The following is a 27,651-nucleotide window of genomic DNA, read 5'->3' as shown; positions in this document are numbered from 1 at the left end:
GATGCAAGATGACTATCATATAAACAATTGTTAAAAATACAAGGTGGTAAGATAGAGTTGAAAACAGCTGAAGAATTGAATAATAAATATGACTGGTTCCAAATGCAACAAATAAAGAGCTTGGTAGAAAATGATATTAAAAATGAAGGAATAAGAAAAGTGCAAACTGAATTAGAAAATGTTCTGCTTGGAGACAATGAAAAGTTGATTTCAAAACTATATAAACTATTATTGAAATGGTCTACTGAAGACGAAGTAGTAAAATCTCAAATGATAAAATGGGCAATTAATGTAAATAAAGAAATACAGATGGAAACATGGGAACACTTGTGGAAGAACTCTATGAAAATCGCGACATGTTATAGTATCAAAGAAAACTGTTATAAAATGATGTATAGGGGGTATATGACTCCTAAAAAGTTAGCAAAAATGAACAATAAGATGCCAGATAGATGCTGGAAATGTAAAAAGCATGAAGGTTCTTTCTACCATATGTGGTGGACTTGTGAAAGAGCGAAACAGTTTTGGCAAATGATTCAACAAGAAATTTCCAAAATCTTGGGATATGAATTCAAGAGAACTCCAGAGACTTTCCTATTGGGATTACAAATGGAGAAATTTTCAAAAGAAGATAGAACTGTAATTTGGTACTTGCTTTCAGCTGCTAGGACATTATATGCGCAGTTATGGAAGCAAGATGAAATACCAGAAAAATGGGACTGGATTGTAAAAGTTATGTCATGGAGTGAAATGGATAAATTTACAAGAATCTTGAAAGACTATGATTTAGAGGGATTTAAAATGGACTGGGATAAATTCAGAAGATATATAGAAAAAGAATGGAAAGTAAAAGGTCATTGGGTGATTTTTGAAAATACCACTTAGGTTTTTAGAAGAAAAAAGATGAACTATAATAACTGGGTGGAACTTTATAAAGTATAAGAACTGTGTTTTTTTAATTTCTCTGCAAAATTATATATATTCTTTTTTAAATTAAGATTGTGTTAAAGTTAAAGATACCTTTTGATATTAGAATTTTAGGCAATTGGCACCAGCGGAAGTCAAAATTTGGGGGGAGGGGAGGAGGGGAAAGCGTAATGTATGGGGAAGGTAGTAATTGTTTATTAACTTTTTATTAGTATTGGATATAATTACCATATATTACTAAATAAAATTGTTTTAACTACAAAAAAAGACTTTATAATTCTCTGCTGCATTTTAATTATTTATTTAAAAGATTTATACTCCACTTTTCTCACAGAGACTTGAAGAAGCTGACAATAAACAATTCAGCTGCTTGAGCTAGGGTTGCCAAGTCCAACCCAAGAAATATCTGGGGACTTTGGGGATGGAGCCAGGGGACACTGGGGGAGGAGCCAGGAGCAAGGTTGTGACAAGCATAATTGAACTCCAAAGGGAGTTCTGGCCATCAGATTTAGAGGTACTGCAAACCTTTTAAATGCCTTCCCTTTATTGGAAATAATGAAGGATAGAGGCACCTTCTTTTGGGGGTCCTAGAACTGGACCCCCTGGTACAGTCTTTTTGAAACTTGAAGGGTATTTTGGGGAGAGACACTGGATGCTATGCTGCAAATTTAGTGCCTCTATCTAAAAAAAACAGCCCCCCAAACCCCAGATACCCGCAGATCAATTCTCCAATATACCCTATGGCAGGGTTTCCCAAACTTTTCTTTCCCGTGGCCCGGTTATTTTTACACTTCTCCTTTGTGACCCACTAAAATTTGGGGGTGGAGACAGGAGACTTTGGGGGTGGAGCTGGGAGACAGGAATTGTGTCATTTCCTGTGGTGTTAAGGGCCAAGTGATGTCACTTCTGGGGCACACTGAATCAAAACTCCACCTTTTCCTGTAATGTCACTTCCAGAATGTCTACCAGTGGGACCAGGGCACTAGAACCCCTCACACTATTGCTTCCGCCCCTCCCAGCACCAATAATACAGAAAGAGCATCACTTGCATGGAAAAAAAGAAAGGGGGGGGCAAAGAAAAAAAAGCCTTCCACACCGTCAGATGACCTCAGTCAGCAACAATTCTGCCCAGGGGTTGTTTGGTAAAAAAAAAAAAAAAGCTACTGGAATGCCCACTCCCCGCCCCTCCTAGCTGAAAAAACACACACACCCTACTTTGCCACCCAGGCTTCCCGGGGAAATCTCCCCCCAAAAACGTACTGCAAGGCACAGGAAAGCTCATACCTTGAAGAACACTTCATGGGTCTAAAGTGCCAGTGGACGCCAGCTTTTCTCTCAAACACTGGCAGTGGGGAGAAGGAAGGAGAGGCAGCCGAGCTCCTCTCTGCACAACACAGAGATGGGGGAAGGAAGGAAGTCAAACAGAGCTCAGACTTTGCAGCCTGTGTCAGTCTTCAAGGCTAGCTTTACTCTGCACAACAGAGAGATGGGGGAAGGAAGGGTGCCAAATGGAGCTCAGGCTTTGCAGCCTGTGTCAGTCTTCAAGGCTAGCTTTTATCTGCACAACAGAAAGATGGGATAAGGAAGGAAACCAAATGGAGAGCAGGTTTTGCAGCCTGTGTCAGTCTGCAAGGCTAGCTTTTCTCTGCACATTAGAGAGATGGGGGAAGGAAGGAAGCAGAGCAGAGGTCATACTTTGCTGGTGGCGGGGCTAGCTTTGCTGGGGGCAGGGCTAGCTTTGGCTTTTCTTGTGACCCGGTAATGAGGCTTCTGTGGCCTGGTACTGGGTCACAACCCTGCAAATGAGAAACACTCCCTTTGGGAATCAGTCTCTATAGGGAATAATGGAGTGCCCAGCAGACATCCCCCCCTGCTTTCTGATGACCCTGAAGTGGGGGGAGGGCTCCAAACCAGGGGATCCCCTGCCTCCACCTGGGAATTGGTAACCCTATCTAGATCATAAATATTATATATTTATAACTGCGCTGATTAAAATCATATAACAAATGATGTATTGAGATTCATATAGCTCCTTTTGGACTAGATTATTGTTTTTCATAATACCTTTTTGAATTTACCCAAAGACCCAAATAATGAGGTATGATTAGCCTTATTTGAGTTTCTCTTTCTCTAATACAAATGTGGTACACTTAACATATGTATAAATTTATTTGCAGTAATAAGTTTGTTTTACATTGGATAGAAAGTCATTCGTTCCTCCATGACTCAGACATTAAAGTATTTAGGTTTGGACTCGAAGCCTTTTTTCCACTTTTCTGTTGTAGAGGTGGTGCTGCAAAGCACATTCCCCTGGCATAGACACATTGAAAGACCCGTGTCTTTCAATGAACTGAGAAGTGCCTGGCATTAAAGGTCCATGGTCCACAGCACAGGATTGCCTCTAAAATGACCAGAAGGAAGGACTGGATTTCAACCATTTGCTTTCTATTCCAGGGAACTCAATATGTTGCCATGTTGTGTGTTTTCTGGTGTGACTATGTTTTAGTGACACAGAGGGTCCCTCCTTATTTTCATACAAGACTGCTGGTAAAGAATGTTAAATAAAGTTTTGTCTAAGTATAGTTGAATGTGAATAACAACAATCTCCAAGCAGTTAACCTAGAAAGTTGATTTTAAAAATTTGTTTAGAACAGATGGCTGAACTGTTTCTTAAAATTTCCTGTATCTAGAAGAGTCATCATCACTCCACATTATGTAAATATACCACATTATGTGTCTGTGTGTGTGTGTGTGTATGTATATATATATATATATATATATATATATATATATATATATATATATATATATATATATATATATATATAGTGCTTCTAAAGATGTCACTCTCACTATCGTAATGTGGAAGAAATGATGTAGCCACAACAAAAACCTTCATAAGATGTTTTGTTTATGGTCATTGCTGATCACTTAGGTAACCTACAGGAAGTCTTTACTTATGTGGTAATTTGCGCATGGGCTTATTAATATTTAAAAGATGGTTGCTGCCTGAGAAAGCCCCAGTCCACTAGCAGCTTTCTATATATTCTTAGGATTGTTTAAATATTGTTTAAATATTTATTTCCAAATGAATGATCACCACCAGTATGGGCTTATGCGACTTGTACTTATGGGAACACCTCAAAGAAGTATGACGCACACTTCAGCTGATTTGTGTAATGTTGTTATTTTGTAATGATTTGTGTAATGTTATTTCTATTTAATGAGAAAATGGCCAAAATCAGTGTACTGTCTGATTGTCTTTCACTGTAACATTATCTAGCTTTTCCTGAAATTTTCAGTTACTATTGTTTACTTGGTTTCCAAGATGTTAGAAATTATTTCAGCAATTTAAAACCTTCTATCAGCTATTACATGGTATCTTTGTCAATAAGAGAACACTGTTCTTTTAAATTATGCAGTATATACAAAGCAAGGAAGAGTATACTTTCAGTAGAGTTTTTCACTGTCTTATTTGAGATGCAGTAGAATACTATTAGATTTTCATTTATTTCTACTATAGATAAATTATTTAAGGAATGGAGTTGTGTGCTTTGGATACTGTCAGCACTTCATTTAGTCCATATATTAGGTGCTGAAACTTGACCTGCTTCATTATTTGAACCTGCCTGTTGTGCACTATTGGAATTTTTTTCTGTAGTCTTTATAGTTATTATATTCTGAAAAGAGTTGTTGGTTAATTTTTTTTTTGTCTTCTAGGGAGGTGTGCCATCAAAACATACAATCAAACCAGCACATAACTTAGAATTAGTTTGGCTGTGTGTGTATCTCATTCACTTTAGTGCACATAAAAATTTTCCCCAAGCATTTTCTGTTCATGTTCTGTACCAAGTACTTATAGGGAAAGAATGAAGGAAAGGGAGGAAGGAAGGTGTATAGAACATTAGCCAGCCACTGTGCCCTTCTGCTTGCGTTCAAGTTCAAAGGATGCAGTTAGCATTAATGTCTCCTTTAAAAAATGTTATCATATCTATTGCAGAGTGTGCTGCCTCTTCCAGAGATTGTAAGCAAAACATTTGCCACCAACCTGGGTTGAATCCTTCTGCCATCTTCACCCATTCTGCTATATGCTAGCTGTTTTCCGTGGTTACTGAATGTCTTTTATGTGTTCTCTGCAAGTGCAAATGTTAACAGCATACAAGTGATTAAACTTTTTACTTGCATAGAATACATAGGTAGAAATGTTTTCTCAATTTGCCTGGAATTTAGGTGACATGAAGCAAAAGTGTGAATATCATCCCAGTAGGATTGGTGTGCATGTGTTTCCATTGAAACCAACAGAAATTAATCAAAACACAAAAATTAATCTGACTGAAGGTATTACCAAATACAACAAATATGAACAAAATGATCCAAATCAGACATTTTAAATGTATCTCCCATTAGTATCTTATTAACTGAACCAAAGGAGCTTGCCAGTTGAGAGAGAGTAAATTGGTGTAGTGTTTAAGTGCATGGACTTTGATCCAGAAGAACCAGTTTAGATTCTCCACTTCTCCACATGCACCTGCTGATGTGACCTTGAGTCAGTCACAAGTTCTTGCAGAAGAAGATGATGATATTGGATATATATTCCGCCCTATATTCTGAATCTCAGAGCTGTCACAATCTCCTTTAACTGCCCCCCCCCAACAGACACGCAGTGAGGTAGGTGGGGCTGAGAGAGCTCTTACAGCAGCTGCCCTTTCAAGGACAACTCCTACAAGAGCTATGGCTGACCCAAGGTCATTCCAGCAGCTGCAAGTGGAAGATTGGGGAATCTAACCCAGTTCTCCCAGATGAGAGTCCGTGCACTTAACCACTACACCAAACTGGCTCCTCTCTGGCTGTTCCTCTCAAGAGCAGTTACTGTTAGAGCTCTCTCAGCTCCATCTACCTCAAAGGGTATCTGTTGTGGGGAGGGAATGGGACATGGGATTGTAAGGTGCTCTGAGACTCCTTTGGGTAGCGAAATGCAGGATGTAAATGCAATCTCCTCATCTTCTTTTTATATTAGTGTTAGAAAAGTGTAAACAGTACTGCCCCAAAGCTAACCCTGACTTCTTTCGCACTAGGACTTGTTCTGGGTGGAGAGCCCTTTTGCCTCTGGCACTCTCGGTTTTAGCACAAGCTGCCTTGGAGCTGCGAGTTGGCCGCTTGTAAGAGGATCTCGCTTGCTGCGGAAAAGCAGTGCACCAACTCGCAGCTCCGGGGCAGCTTGTGCAAAAACAGAGAGAAACCGGAAACAAAAGCCGGAAGCAAAAGGGCTCTCCACCTGGAACAAGCCTAGTGCACAATTGGTCTCTGTCATGCTGCTATCACTCCAGCATGTGGGGAGAGTTCCTCTGGAGCAGATATCATAGCCTGCTCTGCTGCTTTAAACCTCCTGACCTGCCTCCCTCGACCAAGCCCCCACAGGCACTGTTTCCTCTAAGCTGCAGAATTTTGTGAGCAAAAATTCTAGTTTGTGAGCTACTGGTATTAAAGTTATGAGCTGCTGCATAAATTAGTGTGCTCTGGGGTCATCCTTCCTGAGCTCAGACAAAATGTGTGAGCTAGAGTCTAAAATTTTGTGAGCTAGCTCATGCTAACTCAGCTTAGAGAAAACACTCTACAATCTATAACCCAGAAAAAGTCCAGGGAATGATTGCAAGGTTTGGGCCTTAGCACCTATGCCAATATAGTAGCTCCTGCATGTGGATATATAGGATGGGCCTGCAAGATGGGACATTTGAAACCAGGGCCAGATTATGCCTATGGGCCCGCATGCCTTTAGGGGGCCAGGGCTCCCCCCCCCAAGTTTTCCCTCTGCTTGCAGCACTCCCAGCCTGCACACACAGCCAGCAACTGATTTGCCTGCTGCTGGTGTAATCGGCAAGTTTGCCTTTCTTTGCCTCTCCCACACAGCTTTGTCAAAGGGGCTTTTGAGAAGGTGCCTGCAGGCTGCAGTGGGAGCCATGGGCGACAGGGTGGGCACTCTGACTCTGATAATTTGCAAGTGGGCCCCCAAAATTTTGGCTGCCTAGGGGCTGCCACAAGGTTTAATCCGGCACTGTCTGAAACCAATAGGAGAGGTGGTTATGATCTCACTTCACTTTCTCTATGTAATTAGAGTCTTGTATGAACCATCATAAATTAAAAGTTGTTTCCTAAAACACACACATTCTTACTCTAATATATTCCTGTAACGCTATAGGATCAATAACAACAGAAAACTGGAAAATATTTGAACATTTTCCTGTTCTTATACTTTGCAATCATGATGGCATATTTTATATTTGAAGCCAGGTGATGTGCCTTAAACAGGCAATAAAACAAGTATCCTTCTTTACTGAGTAAGAAATAAAGATTTTTCTTTAGTCAAGAGGCCTGATTTCTAAGCACAGGTGAACGAGTAGAGCCAGTTTGGTGTAGTGGTTAAGTGTGCGGACTCTTATCTGGGAGAACTGGGTTTGATTCCCCGCTCCTCCACTTACACCTGCTGGAATGGCCTTGGGTCAGCCATAGCTTTCATAGGAGTTGTCCTTCAAAGGGCAGCTGCTTTAAGAGCTCTCTCACCTACCTCACTTAGCCTCACCTACCTGAGAGGGGGAGGTAAAGGAGATTGTGGCTGCTCTGAGACTCTGAGATTCAGAGTATAGGGCAAGATATAAATTTAATAAACCCAAAGCAAAAATGAGAAGAAAAGTGCAGTGAGGATTATTTTATTTCATAGGCAACTAGTCTTCTGAAATTGAAGTCATAGGTGATGTATACAAAAGGCCTTTAGGTCAGAGAAAGTTGGATAAACCAAATATGATTATTTGTATACCAGGTTCTATATGGTTTTATCCTTTGGGTTTTTCCATCCTTCTTACTTGCTTCCTCCTAAAAAGCTGGTTTTGAGGGTTTGAAGACTCTTGGGGATTCAGGAAGAAGTAGCACAAGAGCACTCGGCTTGAGTAAAAATTGCCCACTTGTGTGAGATATTCCAAGAATGAAGTGAGCCATGCAACATTATGTGTGTGAAATTCTGCTACTTTCCCCTTCTTGTAGCATTCCTCTTGAATGGAACACCACTATATTCTGGAGTAGTGTCCACCCTCAGGTTTTTTTGGGGGGGTGGAGGGAGCACTTGGAAACTGCTGTGAGCTATGGAGGTAGGAAAAGCTTTCCCATACATTTCTATAGGTCATGATATGTAGAATCCAATGCAATATTTATACTTAAAGCAGTTAACAATGTCAGAATCAGTAACAGAAAACCATCAAACATCTGAGACATTTAACTCAGGTTACTTAAAAACAAATATGCCAAAAACAGACTAATCCGGGGGAAAGGGGAGAGTCAGACCAAGAGGTAACTTGTGTTACCAGTTCCGACTTGGGGAATTTCTGGAGATTTAGTATTGTTGCCAGGGGACAGCAGAGTTTAGGGAGAGGATGGAATTTAACAAAGATGTGATGCTATAGAATCTGTCCTCCAAAACTGCAATTTTTCCCCATGGGAACTGATGTTTGCAGTCTGGAGGCTAGTTGTAATTCCAGAGAACTCCAGTCCCCCCTGGAGGTTGGCAACCATAGTGATAACAGTTTTGCCTCTTCCAGGAGGCAGTTTCCTTCACACGGTTGTAGGGAGGGTTGGAGCAGAGTAGGTGATAAAAACTTTCCTTCCGCACATTTTCTTCCTGTACAATTATCGTTGCGCTGAACTATCTTAATAAAGAGCTCCTATATTTTCATAAGTATATCTGGTGATTAGGTTTGTAACTGGGAAGGCATAATATTCTGCAGTTTTTGTGGTAACTTCTTTCCAAAATGTTATTAAAAGTTGAATGCGCTTATACACAATCAAATATGGATAGCAGAATAGTAGTTAGTACACATAAAAAATGGTGTAAAGAATAGGATAAACAGACTTTCAATTCATATTATACTGAAACAGTTGTAATTGAAGAGCATGAATGAGCATAGCACAGATCAGCAATGTATGGTTTTTGAATAGGCAGACAGAGACTCATAACATTAAAAAAAACTCATAGCCAATATTATGCCTAAATATTCAGTAAAACCTTCTAATGGATGGATGTCTGATAGTTGAGTGCTAGAGGGAAATGGTGGTCATCCCAATTGAATGTGCTGACTAATGGAAAGAGAAGCAGATGAGACCTTTTGAGTCTTCTTGAGTATGTAGAGGTTTTGTTTTGCTCTTTTAGTATTGGATTGGTCAGAATCTTATGGCAGTAAGTAGTACAATTAAGGGCAGAAACATATATGGCAAACATCTTCAGATGTCCCTCTTTTGTGAGATTAGTTGTGTGACCTTTCTTGGTCATAGCACAAAAACTCTGGAACTCTGTCCCAGAGAAATTCTTCTATCCTTCTGTTGCTTCTGCCAGTGAGGTGAAGACTTTTGTTTCATTTGACATTCCCTCATGAGCGCTCCTTCCTGTTTTTATGATGTGTGTTGTGGGGCTGATGTTAATAGTTTTAAAATGTGATTATATCATGTATGTTTTAAATTGTTAGCCACCTGATTGGCCCTTGTAAGAACAGAAAGGCAGGGTACACATATTGTAAATCATCACCACCACATATTCTAACAAAGTTGAGCAAATCTGAGGATACGTAAGTCCAGCGACTGGAGCTATGAACTGGCAAGACAGATTTTTCGATGAACCTGAAAAATACTGCAGTTTTGCAGAAAAATGTGAAATCTAAAATAAATACTTTGGGGGGTTTAACCCCCCCCCCACAAGGATAAAAGGAACACCTGTAGTTTTAAGAAACGGAAGCCATTAGTGACTGTTGGTAGGCAACCCCAGCATTACAGGGTTGGTTATAGTGAGTAAAAGGCAGGGGGAGAGGCAGGATCCTTTCCATGGTGTTTAGGCCTTTGAGAGAAGAACCAGGCTTTCCTGCCAGCAACCACTGGGTGACTTGACATCACCCACCTTGCATGAGCCAGTGTGGTGCAGCAATTAAAGCTTCAGAATAGGGTATAGGAGACCCAGATTTGAATCCTTATCTTGCTGTGGAAGCTCACTGGGTGATTTTGGGCCGGTCACATACTTTCAGCCTTACTTATCTCTCAGGTTTGTTGTTAGGATTAAAAGAAGGAGAGGAGAATGATGGAATCTTCTGTGGAGAAAGGTAGGGTATAAAATGAAGTAAATAATAAATATAGTGGAAGATGATAGGCAGATAAAAGGTTGGTTGGTGAATGTCTGAGAAGGAGAGAATACAGCAGGGAAAGAGGATAGGATAAATTGGGTGCTGGGAGGGAAGAAAGAAGAAATAGTGTGGGAAGGGGGATACAGGGGAAGTGAGGTGCCTTTGCACAAATCCTTGAGGGTTCCCTACCAAGCAAATAAGCTGGCCCAGTGACTGACACCATTCAATTGGGCCATAGTTTTCCAAAGCAGAGGCTGCTGTGGGCATGGGGGAAGAGGGAAAGCTAAAGACATAGTGGCAGATACATGTGGGTTGGCTGTTTGATGGGAAGGAGAAAAGGAAGCAGGAAGAGGGGAGAGGTTATGCTGGCTTTCAAGAAAGGAAAAGAGGAAATAGTGGAGGAGGGGAAATGAGATGCCTCCTACAAGTCTTTTTGTGTCTCCATGTGTCTCCATTTTGTGTCTCCATTTAAAAGACAAAGGGCACTCATGCACCTCCCTGATTTGGTCCCCCACACGGTTCTGTCTTCTTAGCAACTATTTTTGTTGCCTGCTTTTAGCCTGAGGCCTGTTTTATGGATACCAGTTTAGGCTGCTAAATATTTTTTTATGCATTTTTATACCCTGCTCTTGACTTGCTTATGATTGTTTTTTTTTAAAAGCAGTATTTATAATGTTCATGGTCTTGTTTAATTTTATTATATTATTATTTTTTTCTTTTTGAGCCACCTTGAATAGGTCTCAGGATAGCATAAACATTTTATAAATAAATAAGTCCTCCATATACCTTACATCTGTCACAGACCCTCCTGATCTGGCCCCCTCTTTTTCTTCTGGCTGCCTCTGGCCCACTGAATATTTGTGTTTATGGGAGCAAAGGGTTTTTCTTTCTTGCCTTGTCTTTGCTTCTTGTGTCTCTGTTGGAACTATCCTTTCAGCACTGGCTATTTAGTAAACCTGTCCAAACACTCTAGTTCACATGAGCAAGATTTCCCAAGTTTCTTCTTGAATAAACCCAGAGATTAAGGATTTTAAAAGCTTTATTAACGATTTGCATATCCTAGAAAGCTGAGCTATTGGGGAACAGTCTAGAAGCAGGTGGTATTAAAACGGAACACTAGTAAAGGAGCATAAAAAGTAGTTGCTGGCTATTCTTCACTTACAAAAGCATACACATTCTTCTCCCTAGAAATGGGTCTGAGACTGGAATGTTAAGAGACCACACATCTATCACCTTTCATCTCCTCTGCGCCCCAACATGGTGGTGTAATCTCTGGGCACAAAAATCATGATGCAGAGCTGTACCACAGCTGCCTCATGAATTTTCTGCTATTTTGGGAGTTCTCTTTCTGGGCAAATCAGAATTTAGGTACAGGTACAATTGTTGACCAATCAATTGAAAAGTATAGATTAATGAGTTTTGAACACTGCATTGAAAAGTGCCATGTGTATAACTCAGAGATGAGCGTAAAAGGGCAAGAGAACAAAAACAATATATTAGGGCAACTGACAGATTAATCCAAACAGGAAATTGGCTTGGTGTTTTTGCTATTTCCCAGCCCATCTATAAGAATAAAAGTGTTGGCCATCTTTCTGGAAAGTAGCTTTAAGTTATATCCTCCCTTCCATTACATAAGCTTTGTTGTTCAAAAAATATTTATGCTTTCCTAGCAAAAGGTACTTGGACAAATAGTTGCCTGGACAGATAACTGCTTACTGTATATGTCTATTATAACAAGAGTTAACGGTTTTTACTATAGTATTGTATAGCGGCTAGCCACCGGTTTTAGGAAGGAAAGGACGTCAGGTTTCATTCCCAAAGAGAATGCAGTGTCTGAGCAGAGTCTCAGCTGTCATTTTCTCATTCTAATATAGCAGTTCATTCCTTACTAACTGGGCTTTTTTTGAGCAAGAACACACAGGAATACAGTTCCGACTGACTTAGTGGCAGGGGGTATGGCCTAATATGCAGATAAGTTCCTGCTGTTTTTTTTAACAAAAAAAGCCCTGCTTACTAATATTTCTTCAAGATTCCCACAGCAGCAGCATACACTTAAGGCAGTCAAGTTGCTTGGCTTATTCCAGTCTAGTTCTTGTATTAAGGTTGCCAATATTAAGCTTGTCAGGGCAAACAAACTTTTAGAGCAACTACAGTGTAGCATTTTAAATCACATGACATTTTGAACTCTTACATGGAATTGTGCTGGCAACAGTTGTTAGGTTTTTCATTATATTCCGATTTATTTTGGTTAGGATTTGCTTATAAACATTACCATAAAATGATAATACAGTGGATCTGAAATCTGGGATTTGAAATGAAGAATTTGTGAAAGTTTTCTGTTTCATATGAGACAAATATTAGACCAGATAAAATGGTAGTATATGTTTGAAATGATGGCAGTCATTCGTATTCTTTTAGTCATGATGAATACCAAAAAGTATATCTGTTATTACCTTGTAGGGGAACTGAGCTTAATCAAAGGTTATCCACTTTTCCTCTGAAAATTGTTATCCAAAAAATCAGTCTGCATTGAAATGGTAAAGTAGTTGGCAATTTACTGGTACCAGTGGGCTGAATGTAATAGAAATGACCCTTGTATCACTTACACTGTTTTACTGAAGGCTGCAGGAAATATGTGTATCTTGAGTATGAAGCTGGCAGAAACACAGTGTAAATGAATATCTGTCACATTCAATGGAACCTAAAATAACAGTAGCTGTATTATGGGTAAATAAAGTGTTTTGTAGTCATTCTGTAACATGGATGCTGGTTGTATATTCCTCACAACATTTCTAAACTTCCTTCTACCTTTTGGAATATATTAAAGCAAGCCTCAGTAAATTTTCTTTGATGCTAGGAGCTAGCCTCAACATTTAGGACCCAGTTTCCTTTTTAGCCTTTAGAGTTTTATATTTCAATGACCACATTTTTAGTTATTGTTACAACAAAACCTCATCCTAAACTCTTCATGATCTCTCATAATTTTTTTAAAGCTATGACAAAAATGTACTATATAAATAAATGACACAATGTCGTGATTACCACTGGAAGAAGCTAAGCTCTAACCCTAACCTGACTTCTCCCCAATTTCTGATAATTTCATTATTGCTTTATAAGATGCACTTAATTGAATATTGGAGCCAGTATAGAAAGCAACTGGTATAAAGTTTTTTTAAGTTTTCACAAAAACTTTTCATACTTGCATTTCTGTGTCATACAATAGAACATTACAACATGAAATTGTAAATATGCTTTGTACTTCTACTGAGGATTGCTGCTATAATAAAGTTCTTACTTTATTATATCCTATTGAAAATATTAGGCACCATGGTGATCTGGTACCTGGGATTTGTCAAGACGGATCTGCATTAAGGTTGCTGGTTGTCCTTTATTTCATAATACTGTATAATTGTTTTGGGTCAGCAGACAATTCTTGCCAGGTATATTAAGAACTCTTAGGCAAACTTATTCGCCAAGTGTTTGACCACTGCAAGCTACATGCAAATCATACTTTGGATTGCTTCATTCTTCTTGTTTGCTCCCTACCTCCAAGCAACTTTGTAACTATATGGTAGCCTTGGGTAGGTAAGATTAGTTCTTTTATGTCTTGCTACTGCTTTTGTATTTGAAAAATAGGGAAGATTGATCTTCCATCAGATTCAGTCAAGTTAGCAGGGTGCAGAGATCACCCAGTCTGTGAAACACAATTTTTTCACTTGAGAAGGGAGCAGCATATGGGTACATCGCTATCCACAATCTCTGGAGGAGGTTCAGTCTGTAGTTGGGGAGAGAATACCCATCCATCTTCAGTTTTGTATTTGTGAGATCTCTGTCAGCACATGCTCAGAAGAGAGTTGAAAGAGATTTTCTCTCTAGGGTTGTTTTCTTTCTTTGTGTGTTCCTTTTACCGTGTGTTCCTTTTGTCTTTAACTTGGTCCTTCATATGCCTTAAAAAAAAACACACGTTATTTATTCTTCTACCTACTCCTGTTCCCTCTGTCGCCCATTTCTGTCACTCATTTATACTGCTGGAAAGGTGACTGCTGATGGAGTGGCTCTGTTCTCTGGGAAGATGGAAAGTGCCTAGGCATGCTTTTGCAGCCAGTTTGGTCCTTCACAGCAGTGGTGAGGGGAAAAGCCACAAATTATTCTGTGTCAGATGGCAAAGAAGCCAACCACATCTGTTTTGATGTCAAAACATAGATTAGTAGTTTGAAACAGGCAAGGGCTCTCTGCCTGTTCGTAGTGCAGCACAACTGGGGATAACTGCAATGATGTTGAGTTCACAGAAGGGATGTCTTTTATGGGTGCATCAGAGCTGGGTGGTAGAGCCCTTCTCAGTCCTACTTGAACTGCAGACTTAGATGTGGTAGTTTGTGGCTATAGGAATGGGTAGAAAGGGGAGGGGGGAACCCTAGGGGTGTCGAACTCATTTGCTATGAGGGCCGGATCTGACATAAACGGGCTTGTCAAGCTGGGCTATGTGTGTCATAAAATGTAATGTCAGGTAGCGGAGATATAAACTTTATAAAGGGCACATACAAACACAGTTAAAGATTTTGCATCTTTCCCATGTGATCAAGGGAACTGGGCAAAGGAAGATCTGGCTCTTTCCCTCCCTCCCCAGGGGATAGAGAAAAGGAGTAGCCTCAACCAATAGAAGAAAAAGAGGCCTGGCTCAGTAGCGCTGCTGCATGATTGAGACAGCCTGGTAAAGTAAGTTCTCCCTACTCCCCTTCCTCTGCAAGGGAGGAACCTCAGCCAATGGAGAAAACAGAGGCTTTGCTCTGTAGCTCCTGTGCGATTGAACAAGCCTGGCAAAGCAAGCTGTGCCAAAGAAGGAAGCAAGAGAGAGAAGAAAGCAGACTTGCTCACAGGCCTGATAGGAACCCTCTTGTAAGCCAAAATGCCCTCAAAAAGAGGATGGGGAATTGTCAGGTGGGCACCTGGCTTAATCCTGTGTATACAGGATTCCGCATCCAGAAATTAATGCTTAAAAATATTAGGGACTCTAATTAAGTAAAACAATTACAATTTATTCCAGAAAAATATAGGCTTGCATACAAGATAAAATACTCATAAAATCATTCATACAGTCCTAGGAAATATAGAGAGAGATATAGAGACAACATATGGGTAGACAAACAGGGTGATAATTACCGATCATAGTCTTCAAGAAGGCTCCAATGGTGATGATAGAGGACGGGGGAAATGGACCCAAAACTGATCAGGAATCGGGGATGGATCTAGGCAGAGGAACTAGGGTACTGCTAGATGCACACATGAGTGGAGCTGGGTCAGAGGTTAAATAGACAACCTTGGACCCTCAGGGGATGGGAGGGCTGGACTTCTGCAGTACCCAATAACAAGTTAATTGGTGGCACCTAATTGGGTGCCCATGACTGACCAATGAACAAGCTTGGTCCAGGGGTACCTGGTTGGACTTTCAGGTTGCAATGTACTAGGGTGAGGCTCCAAAATGGGGAAAAGAATGGGGGTAATTACTGGGTGGAGGTGTGCTTGAGTTTACCAAACTTATCTAAAAAGGTGACAATAGATGGCCAAATTGCTACCTAAGGTAACACCCATTTTACACAAAGGAACTTGGCTCTGGCTGAAGAGGGTCTTCCTCTCGTTCAGTCTTCTTCTCGGCACCAGTCTTTGTCTTGAGTTCCGTTAGACAAAGGCTTAGGCGGTCTGGCAGGATCCACACCTAAGATAAGCTTGATTGCCTTATGTAGAAATTGAAGCAGCTGTTGGATATGGAGTCAGAAAAACAAGATGGATTCTGGCGGTGTTAGCCTTTGGTTCATGGAAACAGGCTGGAAACTGTTTGCCTGTACAGTTCATGGTGGCGTGGCTTCTTCCACTGCAGCGGCCAAGACTGGGCACACAAGGAACAGCTGGAAGCTCGTCTGTAGTTCTGGCTAACACCCATCCAGAGATGTAGAATGCTGCTGCAAAGCTGAGGCTTATAGTATCCACATAAGCCTTAGAAAACGTGGGCAAAGTCCACTTCTTAGAGCAGATGCATGCGAGTCAAAACTCCAGGCACCCTGGCAACCATACTGGTGATCACGATGTCCATGTGTATGAAAAGTAGGGGGCTTTTTCTTACACTCTGGGGGCCTGATCCACCCCCTAGGCCACATGTTTGACACCCCTGCCCTAGTTCATAAGCATCACCATCTTCCCCATCTTCCTCAAAAGGCACCAAATACAACAAGGGTCTAAGGATGAATCATGACTCAAGGAACCAGGGAAAGAACCCAGACTACTTTTTAAATTTTTCATCTGATTCTCATGTCTAGGCACAATGGACCTGACTCAATTATCTATACCAATGAGTAAGAGCCAGGAACAAAGAAGAGCACAGGCTTGCTCAACTGCTGTATCCTGCATTGCCCATGTCATATACAAGTGATCATGGATCCAGCCAACTGCAATGTTCAAGGAGACATTATATGTGCCTATACATGTTGGCACCAGTGTTCCCTCTAAGCTGAGTTAGCATGAGCTAGCTCACAGATTTTTAGCCTTCAGCTCACACATTTTTGTCTTAGCTCAGGAAGGATGACACCAGAGCATACTAATTTATGCAGTAGCTCACAACTTTAAAGCCAGTAGCTCACAACTTTAATTTCAGTAGTTCTCACAAAGTAGAATTTTTGCTCACAAGACTCTGCAGTTTAGAGGGAACATTGGTTGACACTGCCACTGGCTTGGTACAAGTGACTGTGTAGGATGATGGCTCACTAGGACCTAGAGTTGCTTTAAAAATGATAGCTTGGCTCATGTTCTGTTTGACAGTTGCATGCGGGGAACCCATTTTTTGTTGTTGTGTTGTTCAAAATGAAGCTTACTTGGTTGGTTTCTTTGAACATTTAGTGCATTTGGTAGTATTCCAGATGTGCATATTCTCATACAGCCTGATGGCAGTCCTGGTCAATGTTCTCTCTAAGCTGCAGAGTCTTGTGAGCAAAAATTCTACTTTGTGAGCTACTGGTATTAAAGTTGTGAGCTACTAGCATTAAAGTTGTGGGCTACTGTATAAATTATTGTGCTCTGGGGCCATTTTTCCTGAGCTATGACAAAAATGTGTGAACTGGAGGCTAAAAATCTGTGAGCTAGCTCACGCTAACTCAGCTTAGAGGGAACACTGGTCCTGGTCTACCTCCATCCTCCACCCTAACCTATCATTGCTGTTTGTAAACCAGCCAGCCAGCCAATGATCATAAATAAAAACTGTGGCTTTAAAAAAAATACTATTTGCTGTTTGTCTAAGTCAGTAGGTTATCAACTACCACAGCCATCACATAGCTGCAAAATTGGACAGTGGTGAGGTTCAGCTTGCATGCCATCATGGCTGTTGAAAACTGTGTATTTGCCTGCCAGCCACATGGCTGCAAAATTCACAGTTTCTCTGTTAGTAGCTTTCCTAGTCAGCTAACAGGACAATCTGCTACTGGGTGTGAAACCTCTATTAGAATTGGCAGTATAGAGTTTAACTGTTCTCTCCCACTGCTATTAGTGCTGGAAGAGGAAACATGGAGGCAGGGTGTGTGTGTGTGGGGGGGGGGGGGGTTCTATTTCCAGAGCTAATACTAAAATGTAGAGAAAGGGTTAAATACTCTCTCCCTCACATGCTGTGATCTAATCAGGATTAAAATCTGTTCCTTGATCTTCCACCTGTTTTGGTCCAGAGTCCTGGAAGTTGTCATTCGTTCATTGCTAATTATCTTGGATTTATTACTGTAATGTTCTATGTGGGACTGCTCTGGAAAAGTAGCCTCTTTTAAGCCCTTCATTTTATGATGTCCACAAGACATTTCTTTTTCAGGAAGCATATGCTACATAGTAAATCTTCTATACTGCTCAGTTTTAGTGCTTCTCAGGATATCTTTATGCCTTGATTTTATGGTGGTTTTATTATTTCATTGTAAGCAACTTTAGGCAGTACTTGTTGGAAAAGTGATTGAATAATATTATTATATCTCCTTTGTCGTACTACTTTTTATTTCTGTTTGAAGCGTGTGTTTTTTCTTCTAAGTTTTTGTTTCATTTTGCATTACCTTTTTGGATATTATGTTTGTTAAAAAGGAAAAAAATGACTATTGTTTTAAAATCTAATTATCCTTGGGTTATTGTTTTGTAGGTTAACAGAGCCTTCTGGATACTTAACAGATGGACCAATAAATTATAAATACAAAACAAAATGTACATGGTTAATTGAAGGATAGTAAGTATATTATTTACATTAACTTCTACTCAAATCATGTGCATATAGGACTGCCAACTCTGGGTTGGGAGACACCTATAGATTTGGGGATGGAGCCAGGGGATTGTGGAATTTGAGGAGGGGAAGGACCTCACCAGTATATAACACCATAAAGTCCACTCTCCAAAGCAATAGTTTTCTCCAGGGAAACTGATTTTGGTCATCTGGAGAACAGTGGTAATTTTGGGAGATTTCCAGGTTCTACCTGGAGGTTGGTATCCTATGTGCATAGAGTGATTTCATGTGTACATTCATTTTGTATAGCATTTCTATTTCTGCTTCATGTTGAATTCCCAAATAAGAAGGTTTTTGCTTCAGTTGAGTTTTAGAATCATTGTTTAACAGACATACCTCTTGGGCCAGGATGCAGCATATCCTTAATTTGTGAGCCATTTTTTTTATAGATTTTTAACTACTGCTAATGGACATGTACTTATTGTAAAATGTTTCTTTTATGAAACTGGCGTATTCAAAGATAAAATAATCTCACTATAACTGTTCCTTTCTGATAGTTTAGATTTTTGTATTTCCTGCTAAGTGAAATTTCTGTCTATAAGCTGTACATTAACTTGTCTTCATATTTTAACAATGCACATTCCTTAGATGATGTATTTTGTAATGTAATACTGTAAACCATGCAGTGGAGTGAATGAAAGAGCAAACTAAATTTCAAACAACCAAGGTAATAACTATCATCAAAAAGAATACTTGCCATTAAATGATATTATATGACTGTACATATATTGTATTTCATTAGAGCAGATGCTATTTCTGAACAGCTGTTACTTATATACTTACTATTTTTCTCTTCTCTTCTAGTGCTAATTCAGTTTTAAGATTAAGATTTAATCATTTTGCTACAGAATGTAGTTGGGATCATATGTATGTTTATGATGGAGATTCAATATATGCACCTTTAATAGCTGTATTTAGGTAAGTACTTCAGTTTTAGCAGTTTTTATTATAATAAAAATAGCTATGTTTAAGTGGAAAGTTAGAATTAGAGCATTTAAATTTGCTAATATTGTTGTTTTTTCTTTAATTTTCCGTTTAGATAAGGTCATCTTTGTCCCTGTTTACCATATTGTTTCCCTCGCCCCCAGTAAATCCACATTTTTAAGTTCATTTCCCCCATGTATTCTCCCTAGCCCAAGTTTCCCCCATTTAACAAACAGAATCAAGAACACTAGTATTTTTTATTTGGGCTTTTAAGGGTCAGAACAATCTTTGTGCCTAATATAGTGTGAAATACTTCTTATTCTACTAAAATTCAAATATGATTTCTTCAGTTCTTAATGCTCACTTTAATTATGAGGTGAGCCCTCTTGACCTGAAATTATTTCTCCATTCTCAGTTAAACATGAAAAGCATTTTGAGTTTGTGTCATTTTCACTGCCTTGCAGTCAGCATTTATCAGAATAGATAGCCAAAGCTGATACCCACTCTGTGTAAATGCTCAAAAGTTGATTCCTTTAACCCTGAATGAACACATGAACGCATGAAGCTGCCTTATACTGAATCAGACCCTCAGTCCATCAAAGTCAGTATTGTCTACTCAGACTGGCAGCGGCTCTCCAGGGTCTCAAGCTAAGGTTTTTCACACCTATTTGCCTAGACCCTTTTTTGGAGATGCCAGGATTGAACCTGGGATCTTCTGCTTACCAATCAGATGCTCTACCACTGAGCCATTGTCCTTCCCCAATTTTAATGAAGTCGTACTGATTGTTGAAATTGATTTGAATTTGAACTGTTTGTAAGTGGGAATGTAACTTACAGAACATCACCATCCTATCAGCTCTGCAATCAACTTGTCTTCAAGGCATATATACCGCAAGACTAGGGCCATTCAGCATATAATTGTTTCTTTAACAAAGTAAATGTGTGAAGGGTGCAAGAGGGAAATATGTATTAATAGTGCCCAGATTTTTTTTTAAAGGTAGGAACTTTCTGGTGTTTTTATTTGCCGAAGAAGCCCCCCTCCCCCCAAAAAAATGCTGTTCTGGGGATTCTGGACTTGCATACCTAAAAATCCATGGTGGGGGGCTGAAGTGAAGAAGGGAATTGGGCAAGATTACTTCTCTGCCACTTGCAGAAAAGCTGATAGGGTGCAACTCTGTGATTTTTGCAATATGCTACCTTAAAAAGGTAGTCCCCTGTGCAAGCACCAGTCATTTCCAACTATGGGGTGACATTGCTTTCACAATGTTTACACAACAGACTTTTTATGGGGTGGTTTGCCATTGCCTGCCCCAGTCATCTACGCTTTCCCCCCAGCAAGCTGGGTACTCATTTTACCGACCTTGGAAGGATGGAAGGCTAAGTCAACCTCGAGCCGGCTACCTGAAACCCAGTTTCCACCGGGATTGAGCTCAGGTCGTGAGCAGAGTTTACCACTCTGCGCCACGGGGCTACCTTATGCTACCTTAACCTGCTCCATAGTTTCCAAATGATGGTGCTAATATATATATTAGAACCACTACCAGTGTGTGTGTGTGTGTGTGTGTATATATATTTTTTCAACAAAATGTGTAGAGCTCTTGATTAAAGCCAGAGCATTTCTCTAAGTGTCAACTACTACTAATTGTTGATCCAATTAAAACCTGAGCTATAGTTTTCCCAGTACCAGTTTCCACATATAAAAATTTTAAGTGTGTTTTATCTTAAATGCTGTATTTCATGAATAACAAAGACCACAGGTTCTTATCCTTTAAAAGTGCTGTATTCTTTCTATATTGTTTCTCTCAATACTTGCTTGGGCTAAGTTGTTTTTACATGTCAAACTATGTCAAACTATTTACCTCATAAAGAATGAAACATTTTGGGGTTTTGATATCTTATAAAATTGTTGCATTCCCAAAACTGAAGGGAGTAATTGCTGGTGTGTTAGGGTGGCAGTGGCTGTCATACCAATATTTACTTGAATAATACATAGGATTCAAAACCTTTACATTTTTTGAACTCTTGTTTGACTCTTCTGTGGCAGAATGGACCTGCAGTGGTCTGGCCTGCCCTCCAAGGTTTTTCTCCAAGGAGAGGCTTTACAGTCTCTTTGGGGTTGCTTGCCACCACCATCTGACCTGTTGCAGAAATTGCCCACTGAGAGGGTCAGGAGGACTCCCAGCTTCCCTTCCAAGTTCTGAGACCTTTCCTCTGTGTCTTCCACTGCCCAGTGTCTGGTTGCTATAGGGACAGTTTACTGCCTTGCATGCCTCTGGAAGAATAGCCACTTGACAACTGCTGGCTTTACTCTTTGGGCCCTTCTTAAAATAGTGCATCTGAGACAGTGGAGGTCTATGTGGTACAGAGAACCACTACCAGCACCCAAAGTTATAAGATACTTATTAAAAAGAAAATGTTTACAAGCATACTTCTAGCACAGCACCAAACTGAGCAAGGGATACAAAAGAAATAGGTAAAATGCAAATCCTCTGTCCCTCCTTCTGTACATGTTCTATCAGATGTTGAAATAGGACAGGCTCCTTTTTCTTAGGATGTTACAGATCCCTGTGGAGTACCATAACCTTGAAGTTTCCTCCAGCTCTTGAGGCAAACACATGATCAAGGTACAGAAGTCTGTGTCCTCTCATGGACTCAAGGAAAAGAGACCTCCTTCCTGTTGCAAGGAATTTTTATCATATCTGTTTCTCTACCCACTGACCAGGTCACACCAGGTCAGAGAAGCATTTCCTAAGGTTTCTTTCTGGAGATTATTCTTGGATCTGTTCTAGTCTAAAATCCTCCAATCTCTGTTTCCTGCTTGAAGGAAGGAGATCTTTCTTGAGCCACCCATTATCTCTCCTCCTAGTCCTATTCAGCATTTGTCGAAGGTTAGCTGGAAAGCAGTTGCACTGACTCCCCCACTCTGTCCTGTTCTCTGCACTCAAAGTGGAGGTCATTTCAAACCTCTCAAGAAAAAAGGCATATTTTCACACCTTCAAAACAAATATTTGGGAACAGTAATTACATTGTAAAACACAGAGTTAAAATAGTGAAAATGCTTTTATTATAAAACAGGAAATATGACAGATTTCTATGTACTTAATGCCGGTCCATACAATCTAATATAGGCAATCCTGTAAATATTTTTACAACTGCAAGATTACACCATGGATAGTGGATTTTTTAAAATCAGAGCTGCCACCATTTTTGTACTCCTGTTTGTTGGACTAGTCAAAAAGTTGCCAACAACTCTTGGTTTTAGAATCAGAGTTTTCATACCTTTTACTGATATGTAGATGTCTCTTTTAAGAGATGCAAAGTTCTCAGATTTGTAGTAGACATTAATAAATTAGGCTTTATTCTGTGTATCACTTTGGCCCCAATCCTGATTGCACAGATTGCAGCTTCCCATGTTAATATTTAAATCACCTCTAGAGTTTTAAAAAATAATGTTTGCTTTCTTACATTATTTTGTTTTTTATATACCAAGTAAAAGGATTCTTATGTAATCTTGAAGACCAAGCAGTACTTTCTTTGAACAGTTATCTGCTAAAATTCAGATTCTAATGTATACAAACTTGAGGCAGATCTTTAAAATGAAAAACTATTAGAAAATCCTGTCTCACGCAATATGCATGAATTTCTTACTTTGCTTTAATGAGTGCTGTGGGCTGAGGCTCTGGAACATCTGCTCTGTTTTTTTCCTGACCATACATATGATTAATCAAGTTTGTTACATTTTATTGTTGATATGATTGGTAACATAAAGCTCTCGTGTAATTTTTTTTTGGCAGTGGTCTTATAGTTCCGGAAGTTCGTGGAAATGAAACTGTTCCTGAAGTAGTTACTACATCTGGCTATGCATTGCTACACTTTTTTAGTGATGCTGCTTATAATCTAACAGGATTTAATATTTTTTACTCGTAAGTTATTTTATCAGTCATGTTTTTGTTTACTAATCTGCAGAGATATCATTCTACTTATAAATAAAATTTGGAGCATAACGTATTTGAAGAATGTATGTAAATTGGGATTTTCACAAAAAAACAGATGCATTAAGTTTCATGCAGATTATGAAGAAATTATGAAAAAGTCCAGCTAAACTGCTATCATCTTTGACCATTCACTGAACAGAAAGATATTTTTAGCTCATGATTGTCTGAGCTTCCCCTTTCTTACACACAGATGCCTCCCCAGTCTTAATTATATATCACTAAAGTAACATATATGATGGTGAAAATATGAAAGCATCTATGAAGCATTTAATCCTTGACTAGTACTTGGTTTCAATTTCTGATTGTGCTATTGAATGGCTCATCAGAGGTTGGTATTTAACTTCAGAGAGATAATGAATGTTGGGGCAAGTCATCTGAGGATTGCGGTTCTTAAGATATTGTTACCTTCCAATTGATAATATAGTGAAGAGTCTCTTACCGTAAACTATTATTATTTGCATGTTAATACAGCTTATTTCTTTTTTCCCATCTTGATTATTACAGAATTAATTCATGTCCCAATAATTGCTCAGGGCATGGAAAGTGCACAACTAGCAACTCCATTCCAAGCCAGGTATATTGTGAATGTGATAAGTATTGGAAGGGAGAAGCCTGTGATATTCCTTACTGTAAAGCTAACTGTGGGAGTCCTGATCATGGCTACTGTGATTTGACAGGAGAAAAACTGTGTGTGTGCAATGACAGTTGGCAAGGTGAGTTGGCAAGAATTTCCTGAGAGTTGCTGCCTCACTCTGAGCTGCTTACACACCCCATGAATCAACAGTCTCGAGCTTTGTTTTGTATCTCAGTTCAGTTTTAAATTATTGTTGCTCCTTGAAGTTCCAGATGGGTTAGGCTAGACATATGAATAGATAAATATGCTGATGCTTAGTAGTTTAAGCAATCCAACTATTTTTGAGTTGGTGGCTTTTGATGTGTTTTAAAATGGCATGTGTGGAATATATCAGATATTTCTACTTCATTGCCTAATATTTCTTCGTTTCACAAAACACAATGATGATCTTAACATTTTTTTTCTCCTTGCATTTTTGGGTGTTAGTTCTTGAGCAGATTTCTGCAAGCATGGGACATTTTCTTCCTTAGAAGGAGACTTTCAAGTATATTTCTTTTAAACACTGATATGGCTTAGCCAGCATCTCTTGATTTGGCGTATTGCTGCTTCAGTGCCTGGAACCTTTGCTATTGGTTTCTGGTGACTATTGGAGAAGAATATTATGACATTGCAGCAGTGGAAGCACTAGGCTTTATCAGCCCTGGAGCTGTAGGTGCAGCTGAATGCCTGGTCCTACTAAACTTCCCATGTTAGGAATCAAAGTTTGAGTTTGGGTACCATGACATGAGGAGAAATGGGAGACTGGGGTTGTAGCAGGAGATATTCTTTAATTTTAATTGGTTTTCCTACTGAATTAGTTATTCCTGTGTACTGGTATGTTCAGTATGTATTTTCATATAAAAACTTAGTTGCTTCATTTTCTAAAATATTATAAGCTTCTTTTGGGTAACAAAGATGTTAGAACTCTCTAAACTTTGCTTTGTTTTTAAAAGAAGTGTCTACTTTTTGTGACAATAGATAATAGTTTGAAAATGTGAGACAACGGTTTTCCTCAGATGCAACCAATCCTTCTTTAAGCTGTTATAACCTATACCACTCAAAGAATGTATGGCAAGACAGGCTTGACAATGCAATGTGCCTGCTGTGGAAAGAGCTACGTGTAACTTCTGGAAATTAGTTCCATTGCCAAGAGTGGTCACATATGGTTCTTGGAAAGGGCACTAAGAAGTATAAAGAGAAAATAATAGCATGTATTGATAAAAGAATGGGAGGAGGGGAAGAGAGCATGACATAAGAAGAGTGCCAAATGTGATAGCAGCAGGGGCTAAAGCAGAGCGGAAAAGGGGTTAATGGGAAGTAGCTAGAAGTATAAACTAGGAAATGGAGAAGGAGAGGACAAAATGCTTCTGTATATGAGTTGCAGTGGCAGGTATGCTCTTCATTAGAAAAAGTGAAATGTCTCCTGACATGCAGTTAGATTATGTGTGAGTGGGTGGTTCATTTTTAATATTTAACTCCTTTTGCAGGATTGTTTGAAGAATTATAACATAGTACTATGCTATTTGCTGAGAGAAAGATTTCGATCCAGTGAATGTTCAGTTTTCAGTTTTGTTGCTTGGTACAAAAAGATAAAAGGGAATAACATGACACATGCTACTAAAAAGAATTCAGACAGCAGGTCTATTCTTTCTGGGATCAGGTAAATTGGGAAATAGTCACTAAAACCTGTGGTAGTACAACTGGTCTTTCTGAGCAATTGTGACATCTGGTGGATACTTTGGGATGAACATCAAGGTTGTGAAAGTCAAGTAAATCAATCTAAACAATCCTGTTTTACATTGCACTTGATAGTTGATTCTGCATTGTCTCTTCCAGTGCATAGATCTGTAGCAATTCTAAGGTTCTTGCTTGCAATCAGAATTACCATGCCACACCTAAGGGAGCACTGAAAGATACAGAACAATCCAGCTTTTTGCTCTTCAGCCATACTGATATTACTGATAAAAATCCTATTTTCTAAATGCATGGAATGCACCCATAAGCCAATGGGAGAACTCCATTTGGCCACCACCATAGGGGAATTATTATTATAGATTCAGATGTTGAATAAATTCCCTTGATGTAGGAGAGATCCTTCTATAGTAATAACACAGTGCATCATAATAGCTGGATGTTTTGTAAAGATATGACAAATTCCCTGTTCACAGACATACATTCTATTAGGTATGTTATTTTTAGTTCTCTGCCCATAGTTCTCTGTCTGGTGATAGTGTATTGGCTAAATCTTTACCAGAAAAATAAAGAAAAATCAAGTGTAAAAAAGTGTGCATGGTTTGTATGTGCATTAATTGCAATTTGTGGATAGTTCTTTCCTTCTCTCAGCCCTCATTTCCCCTCCCATTTCCTTGCTTTCCCACTCACCAACCAATATTTTTTAATCTGATCCCTCCAGTGTTCAGTTTTATTTATCATATATTTATTTCATTTATACGTCACCTTTCTCCCTAGTGGGGGGCCTAAATCAGCTTACATTATTCTCCTTTCCTCCATTTTATCCTCACAGCAATTCTGTGAAGTAGCCTAGGCTGGCTGGCTGCTGTGTTTTCTGGTTTGTAGAAAGGTCTGTCTTGTCTGTTCATGGCTCCTATAACCATATTTAAGTATCCAAAGATAGAGCCATGTTGAGAATGAGATACATTGACAAGTATGGCATCCTCAAGGGCTTGCAGGAAGCATCCTATTTCCCCCATCCCTGCTATTTCCTCTTAACCTTCTCGGAAAGCTCCCATATCCTCTCCCCTTTTTCTGCTTCTTCCTTTTCTTCTTTTCAACTAACCTAATTTTTCCTGCCCCCTGACAGCCTCTACCCAGGCAAACTATGGCCCAGTTGCATGGGGGAAACCTGCAAGCACTTGTGGAGGCAGGACCTCACGATATCCTTTTCCTACTTCACATGCTATTTCATCTTTCCCAACCCCAGCACCTCTCCAAATCCTCCCCTTTCTTGGCTTCCTTCTCTCCTTCCCACCCATCAAGCAACCTCTTTTATCTGCTGCCCATCTGCAGCTATTCATTATTTACTTCATTATACTTTGTTTTCTTCCATAATAAAGATTGAAAGCTGCTAATATAATTTTCTTCTGCTGCATTTTATCCTCACAACAACTCTGTAAGGTAGGTTAGGGTGAGAATGTATAACTGGCCAAAAGTCATCCAGTGAGCTTTCACAACAGAGTGGTGATTGGAACCTGGGTCCTCAAAAAAAACATAGCACCATACTGGCTTTCATGTGGTGGCTGCTATTGAGTAGTTGCAAGCAGCCAGTCCTAGTTGAGGTTTTTTTTCATTTTTGGGGGGCTTGTACAAAATATGTTGACTGTTTTTATTGTCTCTTTAAAAAGCCACTTTCTCTTGGTGGTTAGATGGGAAATTAAAATTATAACTGCCATCTTGTCTTGCTGGCTGGTTTCTCTCCATCCTACCCCAGCAAGCTCCTCCAAGTGGGGTGCCACAGGAAGATGGAATATGCTTTTCAAAGCCTGCCAGAAAGCCTTTGGCACCCTGGGGGAGGGATGTGTGTGATTGACTGGGGGGGCAGTCCTAGTTGAGTCATGCAAGTTGGGTGGTATCACCCAGAGGTTGCTGCCAGGCCTAAGTTTACCAACCTTCAAGTGGTACCTGGAGATCTCCCAGAATTACAACTGAACTCTAGATGACATAGATCTGTTCCATTGGAGAAAATAGCTGATCTGGAGGGTGAACTCTGACAATGATATCCAGCTGAGG

At 39.7% G+C, this 27,651-nt stretch overlaps 1 protein-coding gene across 1 annotated transcript in view; it reads left to right on the top strand.

The window, feature by feature from the left end:
* ATRNL1 (attractin like 1) overlaps positions 1-27,651 on the top strand; it is a 1,015,273-nt gene that overhangs the window by 78,315 nt on the left and 909,307 nt on the right. The window contains exons 2-5 of the mRNA XM_060241568.1: positions 18,235-18,318; positions 19,177-19,290; positions 23,091-23,219; positions 23,796-24,004. Coding sequence (XP_060097551.1) covers positions 18,235-18,318; positions 19,177-19,290; positions 23,091-23,219; positions 23,796-24,004 — 536 coding nt within the window. The remainder of the gene's footprint in view (positions 1-18,234; positions 18,319-19,176; positions 19,291-23,090; positions 23,220-23,795; positions 24,005-27,651) is intronic.

This window comes from Heteronotia binoei, chromosome 6 (genome assembly GCF_032191835.1).
Source record: "Heteronotia binoei isolate CCM8104 ecotype False Entrance Well chromosome 6, APGP_CSIRO_Hbin_v1, whole genome shotgun sequence".
Classification (NCBI taxonomy): domain Eukaryota; kingdom Metazoa; phylum Chordata; class Lepidosauria; order Squamata; family Gekkonidae; genus Heteronotia; species Heteronotia binoei.
Note: the sequence above shows the minus strand (reverse complement) of the source record. Positions and strands in the feature narration are given on the sequence as shown.